The sequence below is a fragment of the Sinocyclocheilus anshuiensis genome, unplaced genomic scaffold (genome assembly GCF_001515605.1).
Source record: "Sinocyclocheilus anshuiensis isolate Anshui unplaced genomic scaffold, SAMN03320099.WGS_v1.1 scaffold1123, whole genome shotgun sequence".
Taxonomy (NCBI): Eukaryota; Metazoa; Chordata; class Actinopteri; order Cypriniformes; family Cyprinidae; genus Sinocyclocheilus; species Sinocyclocheilus anshuiensis.
Window position 1 is genome coordinate 55925 of NW_015544248.1, and position 10799 is coordinate 66723.

Here is a 10799-nt window from a genome sequence, read left to right on the forward strand (position 1 = left end):
AGAATAAGGCACGCAACATATTTCATAGTATTTAAGCAGTGATAAAGGCATTGCATTATAAATATACTTTATTTGAATGAAAATTATAATAATAAGAACTCAGATAAACCGTATATTGCCATAGTCGTGTGTTTATTAGTCACGTTGAATCAATGAAAGCAGTTAAATCTTCTGTTTATTCAGCTGCAGCGATAGGCATTTTCTGGGTTTCTTCTGTGAGGCGTATTTGGAGTTTTAGTGCGAGAGCGCCCTCTGGCCTTCGGATAGAGATTTACTGCTGATCACAGAACCCTGCTTCACTGAAAGATACGCATGACAATCGCAGCTTCTGTCGAATCGCGATCTCGATTCCATTATCGACCACGATTTATCGTGCAGCCCTAGTCTGTAGTATATACTGCAGTTTAGTAGGTCATCAAGAACCCATGCAGAGCATCCACATAGTGTGCACAGCATGCATACTAAATAGTGTGATTAATAAGTTAGTAGGCAGTTGTGAACACAACCGGAATCAATGTGGGTAGTAGCACACTGTATATGCAGTGCAGTCTGCATTGCAGTGTTCATTACAGTGTGGGATAGAGTACCCAGTGCAGTATGCTTAGCAGTATATACTGCAGTATAGTAGGTCATCAAGAACCCTTGCAGAATAACCATGTAGTGTGCCTAGCATGTATTCTAAATGATTAGAATGTTAAATGTGAACACAGGCGGAATGTATGTGGGTAGCAGCACATTGATAGGGATAGAGTACCAGTGCAGTGTGCTCAGTGGTATATACTGCAGCGTAGTCGGTCATCAAGAATCCATGCAGAATATCCACATAGTGTGCACAGCATGCATACTAAATCGGGTGATTAGTATGTTAGTATGCAATTGCGAACACTGCCAGAATCAGTGTAGGTGGCAGCACACTTCATATGCAGTGCATTATGGGATAGAGTATGCAGTGTAGTGTGCTCTGTCTGTAGTATATACTGCAGTGTAGTAAGTCATTCAGGCACTAATGCAGAGCATTCATACAGTGTGCACAGCATGCATACTAAATCGGGTGATTAGTATGATTAGCATGTTAATGTGCGATTGTGAACAGAGCCGGAATCAGTGCGTGCTGCAGGTGTTTGTTGTACCCTGGCAGATCCAGAAAACACATGTGAGTGTTTTTATCGCCACACTGAACAACTGCGCTCGCTTTATATATATTTTTTCACTTTGTTGTTATCTCTCACACACTTGAGCTGAGGAAGTGTAAATCATTTCCCATGTTTGCTGGGAGTGATTGATGAGACTGGCGGCAGACGGCAGGTCACTGCACGCAGGCCGCTTCATTCCAGCATCATGTCTGTGAGTTTATTCCTCTTACTTTTAAAGGAGCAGTTCATCCACGAGTCAAACAGCTTTCTTTCCTCTGCTGGTGTTTTGCTGTAGTGTTGTTGATGTGAGTGTCATGGTCTTTGTGTCCTGATGCTAAAAACACACTGCTGCTGCCAAAACTACACTGTTAAAGTAAAGCATTGAATTGCTGAGCCTTTATCCAAATATCCAAATGAAACAGAAACTTATTATAATGCTGGTCTACACAACTAGATCTTTAAATGTCAGCGGAGCTTGACTGTGAAGTTGAAAAGAAGTTGCTGCAGTGATGTTTGATGCTCTGTTGTCTTCTGTAGAGCTGCTTTACTTTTTTATCAGGTACCTAGATAAACTTTGAATAAAGTAAAGAGAGGTTTAGAGCCAGATTTTTGTTTATGATTGTGAAATGTAGCTGTAGCAGGAAACACAAAGTAGGTTTCATTTTCCTATATGTGACCCTGGAGCACAAAACCAGTCATAAGGGTCAATTTTTTGAAATTGAGATTTATACATCATCTTAAAAAAGCTGAATAAATAATCTTTCCATTGATGTATGGTTTGTTAGGATAGGACAATATTTGGCTGAGATACAACTATTTGAAAATCTGGAATCTGAGGGTGCAAAAAACTCAAAATATTGAGAAAATCATCTTTAAAGTTGTTCAAATGAAGTTCTTAGCAATGCATATCACTAATCAAAAATGAAGTTTTGATATATTTACGGTAGGACATTTACTAAATATCTTCATGGAACATGATCTTAACATAATATCCTAATGATTTTTGTCATAAAAGAAAAATGTATAATTTTGACCCATACAATGTATTGTTGGCTATTGCTACAAATATACCCCAGCGACTTAAGACTGCTTTTGTGCTGCAGGGACACATTTTATATTTTGAGTAGTCAAACAATACAAAGAAAACCTCTTTAAACAGAAAGTAAAATTAACTAACAAAATGACATTGGATGAACATTAAAAAAATCTGACCAAAAGTGTTTTTCCACAAATATATTTCAAAAAAAAAAAAATATATATATATAAAATAGTTTTGACCTGTATTACATCCACATTTGCATTTGGCCCAACTGTACGATGTAAATGTGCTACTGTAAGATGTATTTTCTTTCCCCTGAAAAACTTTTTGAAATAGCATTTTATTTTATTTATTATTTTGTTTTGTACGGGAATAAATGTAACTTGTGGTGCAAATGGTCTCCAACTTTGAGGCTTAGTGTTAGAGGTTTGATCACCAGTGAAGACTGACTCGGTCACCAGCACTAACCATTCGCTCAGAACCACAGACGGTGCAGTCAGAATATTCCTGTCTCATGAATGCATTAGTGGCAGATCCCATGAGTGTGTGACGTAACGGATCATCTTCTCGTTGGTGGCGCTGACAGCTCTTGCTGGAACATGTGGTCCATCTGCTGGATCTGAAGCTCCTGCAAAAGCCTGGTGACGACAGAATGAAGGTCTGCGATTCTGCTTCTCATGAGAAACGCCAAACAGACTGTCGATCACATCTGCAGTGACCTTCAGAAAACCTGCAGTGTTTCTGCTTGTGGTCTGAATCTTCTGAACATTGCGTGCTGGGATATTAAATCATGCTTTGAGAAGAAATACTGCCAGCTAGTGAGGAAAAAACCTCACCTTTGGTTTTGTCAAGATGTGCACTCAAAATCGATCCTATACTTGCATATTTAAAAATGTTATTATTTTTTGTAATTCTTTATTATCCTCAATGGTGATTTATCATGCTTTCATAAAGTTATTTTATTGAAATCGGCATAACAAATACTACAATGATCTTTAAATATCACATCAAAATGTGACAATTTTTGACCACAGATTCACATGTATAATATTTCTGAGATTTGATTATTCCCGGTTACTTACATTCAGCAAAACCTTCTCAGGATTTTAAGTGCTGAAGGAAAATTTGCATCACAAATTCAGTCTGATTGTCATCTTCATCTCTCTGTGCTTGATCTGTTTTATGATTTGAGCTTCAGTGAGCTGATCTGAAAACAGTGCAAGACAGTTACTTAAACATCCGAGTAACAATGGACAACATTGATATAATTTTCTCATTTTATTTCTTTACTGATACTTTTATACATGGTGCATATGTACAATAATAAGTTATATATACAGTTGTGTTTGTTGCATTGGAGCTCTGCTAGAAACGTGACGGCGAGGTTGACGTGGCCTTTACAAGTTGAACATAAAATAAAATGCATTGTTTGTCGATATACAGTATATATATTTACGTGGGACGTGAGGAGGGTAAACAAACAATAAGAAGGCCAAAAACAGTATCTGAAGTGGTTCTGCAAGCATACTGTACTGTGTGTGATCGTTCAGGAGACCGGCTCCATTCAGTCACTGACAGTCCCTACAAACACCTGACTGTAGCTTTCTGAGTGATGAAGCCTCGAACACCAGCAGAAGTGTGTGTGTGTGTGTGTGTGTGTGTGTGTGTCTCATTAAAGCGGCTCGCTCCTGCATGCAGTTAAAGGTTTGCACAGCTGCCTCTGCTTCCCATCGCACACTTTACGGCTTTTCCGTTTTGGTTATTAGTTAATGAGGTGCTGGAAATCACAGCCGCTTTACACTCAGAGTCATAAAACACCAATTCCACACAATTAGTCCAGCAGCAGCGGCTCGCTGCAGGACACACACACACACTCACACACACACACACACACACACACACACTCACACACACTCACACTCACACACACTCACACACACTCACACTCACACTCACACTCACACACACTCACACACACTCACAAGCACGCATGTGCGCTCACACACACACAAACAATTCTGATGTACTTGTACCGTGTTTGAGAGTTTCCTTCACATCAATGTGACATTTAGGCAAGACACTACAGGCAAACACATTTTTTTTCAATATTTTAAAAGTTTTCTTAAAAACACATTTCTTAATAATAATAATATTAATAATAATAATAGTACCACAACTGTTTATTATATAAAAGTAACAACATTTTAAATGTTTTTTCTTATCATTTGTATAACATTTATTTTAAAATATATTTATAAATATAAAAAAATAAATATAATAATAGTAGTAGTTGTTTATTGTACAAAAGTAACACAAATGTAAAATTTTATTTCTTTTTCATTATTAAATTGATTTAAACAATGTTAAAAAGAGATTATCATTATTATTTTTTTAAATGCATTTAATAAAAATAGTTGTCTTTCAGACTAGTGGAAAGCATCCAAAATACACATTAAAGTGTATATTTTATTGCACTTTATCTATTTGCGTCTGTAGATATCAGTTCTTTAAAGAGTTTTTCTCTTACAAACACCAAACTTTATGGTTTTACTTCTCTCTCTATATTCTGTAGGTTTGTTCATATTTCATTTATACAACATTTCATTCCTAAAAATATGGTGAAAATGTGTTTGTTTTCTGTCTGTTGACAGTATTTTCTGATTTATGGAGTGAGAAAAAGAGAAATGAACCTGACTTTATCCAATGTTCAGATTTATGTTCTGGAAATGAATGCAAATTAGTGCATATTTAATTAGATAATGCCTCATTTGCATATTTAAAGATAACTTTTCAGACAACGTTTAGTTTTAATGTACTGTGATGAATTAGCTGGTGAATCGATTAGTTCACCCTGAGCGTCTTGCCTTGAAACAGATGTGTTGTTTGCCAGGTAGCTCGTTATGCACATTTAGAGCGTTTAACGAATTTGAACTCACTCAGTTCACAAGAGTCTTCAGGCTGTTGTCGCAGCAGAAAGAAAGCAGACGGTCACTGTAACGAAACACTGAGAATAAAACACGTTCTTGACAGCACTTAAAATCACAGCTTGAAGAGTCTGTTTGTTTCAGGCTGCTTGTTTATCGATCGCATTCCCTCCATCTGTCAAAAGAAATCAACAGCGTCGCAGTGATGGCGTGCATTGCAAGTCCGTTTCAGAAATACACAAACTGGCCATTTCTGACTTCCGGGGCCTCATTTATAAAGCGTGCATACGCTCAGATTTGATCTTAGAATCACTTCTATAATGTACTTAAAGTGCTCAATTTTTGCGCACTAATTTTGTACTTAATATACTAAAAATGATTCTTTAGTACTTCTTAAGATAATATATGAATATGAACTAAAATGCGCTTTTAACATATTATCTCTGTATTGAAAAACATGTATTTAGTCACCACTTGAACCCATCTTTCATACACTAGTACACTCAACTCAGCACTCACACACCTGGACAAAAAAGACTCATACGTCAGAATGCTGTTCATAGACTTCAGTTCAGCATTCAACACAATCATCCCTCAACAGCTCATTCACAAACTGGTCCAGCTGGGGCTCAACACTTCGCTGTGCAACTGGCTGTTGGACTTTCTGACTGGAAGACCTCAGGCAGTTCTGGTCGGCAGCAACACATCCAGCACCATCACACTGAACACTGGGGCCCCCCAAGGATGTGTGCTGTTTACTTCACTGGTTTGCACTCTATCTGCCGTGTGCTGCTTTAGATATATTTTTTTTTATATATTTTTGTACATTTTACCTTATTTGTATATTTGTATTTTATATTTAATCTGTATATCTGTATTTATGTTCTACTGTTAGTGTTATCTGTATGCACCAAGGGCCTGAGAGTAACGCAATTTCAATTCTCTGTGTGTATGTGCTGTACATGTGGAAGAATTGACAATAAAGCAGACTTGACTTGACTTGACTTGACTTGATAAGTGGTGCATTTTTAAATACAGAGATAGTATGTTGAAAGCGCATTTTAGTTCATGTTCATGGTGTACCAAAATAGCACAGTTGAGCACTTAGTTGATCTTAAGAAGTACTAAAGAATCATTTTTAGCATATAAAGCAGTGACGAGCTGTGACTTTTTTAACCGGGTATGCAGAGTGCTAAGATCAGCAGTGAACAGGAGTTAAAACTCCCACCCGGGTGACACTACTCCAATAATAGACCATGCAAAATACCAAAAAATAATTATATCTTTAAAATATTACCAATGCTGCCAAGTAACGTTGCAAACAACAATAAAATCAGGGAGGGACTGTAACTATAAGCGACAAAAGCATACGGAAAACATGTTTCCTCTGTTTTTTCCCCGATGTTTGCTGTTAGTTAAAATTTTATAAACATTTTTATAAACACTTTTTTTAATTTACCACTTAGGCATGTTATATCTTCAACATTGTCAATGAGATATGTTTTCAGTGGACTTTCAAAGTTAGCTTTGCTTGAGAAAGCATGAAAATATACAGTTACAATGTTTTTTTCATTTCATTTAGTTGAGCTAGTTTTGCTTCAAACACTATGTAAATTTTGGCAATCGAGATCTGGCAGCAACAGCGCATTTTTCCGCTTGAGTGAGCGCTTCGCGGACAGATTTAGATGGTCTGAACAGCAGCGAACTACATGAAATCCCATTTGTGCAAATCCGTTTCAAGCTACATTCATATGTGGTTTGGAATCCTATTCAAATCGCATTCCTGCAAATCAGTTTCAGTCTGACTGCTCAGATCGGATTTAGCGTGTTGCTGTTTCACGTTCTCATGCTATGTGAAATGTAAAAATGTCAGACGTTTTTTTTATAGAAAACATAATAAATGTCTTTGCAGAAACAAGATTGTGTTGTTGCGAACTGTAAGTCAAGCGGACAAAGACAATATACTGCTAGTATACGCACTTCTTTGAGTTTTGAGACTGACGGAGACGGCAGCACAGAATATAGTCGCACATTCCAGATTCTTGCGTTTCTGCCGATGCCTCATAAAACGACGCCTCAGACGGCCTGGGTATATGGACGGAACGCCACTGATATTAAGTACAAAATCAGTGCGAGAATATAGAGCACTTTAAGTACATTATGGAAATGTGCTTGTTTTTTTTAAACCTGGGTTAGGATGGTTTCTGCACAACACTTTATAAATGAGGCCGCAGCCCTGGTCTGGATGGGTTCTCTCAGACGCTGGCGCAGCGGGAGGTGAGATTGGGATGGTGGCTGGATGGAGGGACGCTGTTCTCGGGGCCCAGAATGTCGAAGCAGAGGGTCTCGACGGCATCCAGTCGTTCGATCTGGACCAAACGGGTCAGCAGGTCCGGGATGCTGTATCCCGCCGTACTGATGCGGTCGAAGAGCTGCATGCCGTCCGTCATGCCTCCGATCTCGTCGCGCTTCAGGCCGAAGCTCTCGGCGAGGTGCCTCCACGTCTTCACCACTGCCTTGTCCGTGCTGTAGGTGGCGCTGAGCATGCGGCTGCTGCGCTCCAGACAGTCGAACGGCAGCTCAGTCGGACTCAGACCTACAGAGATGAAGAACACCATCATCATCATCAGAGTAGGGATGGGCGATATGGGCTTAAAATATATCACGGTATTTCTGGTATTTATTGCGATAACGATATCAATGGCGACAATTCAGGGAATCCTGTTTCTTTAGAGAAAAGTATTATCTTTCCTATTTTTACCCAAAATAGCGTGTTGTGAGCATTATTGAGTACACACGTAATGTATTGACGGTTTAATTCATATTGGAAGCCAGAGGGCGCCCTCGCGCAGAAACTCCACACATGCATCACAGAAGTAATAGCACTGATGATGACGCTCCAGGAAATCCCTAATATGGACAAAGGTATCGCTGAATAAAACGCACAACGGAGATAGAGAAAATTTAACTGATGAAACTTGAAGACAAGAAACATACGATTGCACAAAATATATGGCTTATCTGTGTGCTTCAAGCAATCTTGGGTATTTTTTATAAGGAAAGTATATTAATAATGCAATGCTAATCAACATAGCCTTTATCACTGTACATAATACTATCATTCTGTGATATGAAACCACGTTTGGTCACAAAAAGAAGTTATTTCAAACACTCGACTATGTTAAGTTAATTTGGAGAAAAAGCATGTCAATAAATTATATCTTTGTTGGACAACAGGTTTGTAAACAGGCTCATACACATGCAAAGGGCTACATTTATTCAGACCGATATTTTGTGCACTGTACAGCCCTGACCAAACCAGTTCGATTATAAAAGGAGCTCCTCGTTTAGCGATAAACTCCTCCTCAATTTCACGTCCGCCTTCCACGATGTCGCTCCGCATGGTTGCACACAGAAATATGTCAGTAACTTTATCGTTATTATCACTGGAAGACTAATTCTTATCATGGGGAGAATTTTTACCGGTATATCGCAAACGATAAGATATCACCCATCCCTACATCAGAGTAAACTAGGAGTAAAACACTGGCTATGTTTACATGCAAGCAAATAATCAGTTTGTAATCGGATTGACAGCTCAATCGGACTGAAAAACGTTCATGTAAACACCTTAATCGATCCGATTGAGCTCGATCGGAGTGAAATTTCGATCGGTTTGAAGGGGGTGGTTTATTCATTTTCTAATACGATTGAGAGTGCATGTAAACACTCAATCGGACTGAACCCCCGAAACTGAAAGGACTGCGCATGTGCAATGACGCAGAAATAACGTAATGACTTATGACGCGCAGAACGAGCGGTTCTTCCTTTTGAATAAAGTGTCGTATAAATACGTGTCCTGTCATTATAAAACTCTCCTTTCACTCGGCAACTGTGAAGTGGAGCCGGACAACCTCCCACCAGTCCTTGTTTTGGATTCTCATCCACAGGCAACCCGTTTTGGGCGCGAGGAGGGGCATTTTTACTGTGTGATAAATATGAGCAGCACGGCACAGAGGTTTATATATATATTTATCCATAAATGGATAAATATTAATTCTGCTTTTAAAAACAAATAAAGAAACCGTGTAGGAGAGTGGTTATTATGTGCAAAAAGTGAGAAACTCTATATTTGTGCAGTGTGCGCACGTAAAAAAAAAAATAAATTCTGTTACATGCATTTTTCGAAAATATTTTAAATGTATCTATTTTTAAAAGTATGTAGCAGAACTCTTTATTGTATAAAAATAATAAACATTTAAAATTGTTTTAAATTTTATTAATTTTTTTTTAAAGAATTAAATTATTATTAATTAAAAATTATTTAGTATTTTTATTATTACATTAACTTTTTTAAATATGTACAAATGATCATTTATTTAAAAAAAATAAATTTAATAACAATAATAACAAAAATACCACCAGAATTGTTTCTTAAACAAAATTAACAAAAATCTGATTCAAAATAAAAATATATTTTATTATCTTTTATATTTATTATTTTATTATCAAATGCATTTAAAATGTAAAAAAGTACTAATACATACTAATAAAACTAATAAAAATGTAAATTAAAAATAAATGTAATAATAACAGAACTGTTAAAAATGTATTTATTATTATTATTATTAAAATAAATAATACTGACAGTAACAGAACTGATTACTGTACAAAAATAACAGAAATCTCCTTAAAAATTTAAAATCCTTAAAATTGTGATTTATTCATTTTATTTATTATTTGTATTATTACATTTATTAGGTAAATAATTCTCACAGAACTTGTTGTGGTGTAAGTAAGCCATATTTATTCTCACTGTAAGTGAACTCATACCTAACCTTGCGTAGTTTTGATCATCATCTACCAAGTGATGAGTTTGTGTCAAACATTGAGTTTGATTGACTGAACTCATCAACAGAAGCACATCTGTGAGGAGTCTCTCCTCCCTTTTAAGAGCTGACAAGTGTTTATTTTAATAGTATGTGATTATATGGGTCCCATCAGAACAGTCCACTGGGATAAACAATGATAAAAATGCATTTGATTTGACTTCATTTCAATGATAAGAAATCAATATTTTTCCTTCTTCAATGATCTTGCTGCTCTATTATTTCTCTTGTGATTTTCCGAGTGGCAAGATTAACTCCACATGATTTAATGTGGAGTAATGTGCTTCTGTAAATGTTTAGTGTGTTTGCAGTGAGGTGGAGATCTGTTTGTCACACACTCCTGCTCATTACAGCTTTAACACAGCAGTCGTCGTCTGTGTTTTACAGGCTTGACATAATCATGAATTCACGGTTACGGTTACACTCACCCTCCGCAACACTGCAGGCTTTTGTGTACAAATCCAGGATCTTTTTCCTTCTGCTGTGAATCTGCATAAACAGGAAATGTTTGGATGAGTCACACAAAGCAACAGAGTTCAATCTGAACCTACAGAACAAGATCAGATGTGGAGCAGAGCAGTAACTCTGCTGAAAAACTTAACAGAGTCCAAGAACAGAACATTTAATGTTAGAGGTGTGATGGGATACACCTTACGCTTTTAAAGTACGGTACAAATTGTGAAATATTTTTAATATTTAAACTAGCTGTTCTCTATGTGAATCTCTGTTAAACTGTAATTTATTCCTGTGATGCGCAGCTGTATTTTCAGCATCATTACTCCAGTCTTCAGTGTCACACGATCTTCAGAAATCA

At 37.0% G+C, this 10799-nt stretch overlaps 1 protein-coding gene across 1 annotated transcript in view; it reads right to left on the reverse strand.

Moving 5' to 3' along the window:
- Nucleotides 1-7285: 7285 nt before the first annotated feature.
- Nucleotides 7286-10799, reverse strand: part of LOC107697794 (tumor necrosis factor receptor superfamily member EDAR-like) — a 26758-nt gene continuing 23244 nt past the window's right edge. Inside the window, exons 8-9 of the mRNA XM_016498656.1 lie at nucleotides 10414-10532; nucleotides 7286-7692 (exon numbers count right to left, since the gene is read on the reverse strand). Coding sequence (XP_016354142.1) covers nucleotides 7352-7692; nucleotides 10414-10532 — 460 coding nt within the window. The 3' untranslated portion in view covers nucleotides 7286-7351. The remainder of the gene's footprint in view (nucleotides 7693-10413; nucleotides 10533-10799) is intronic.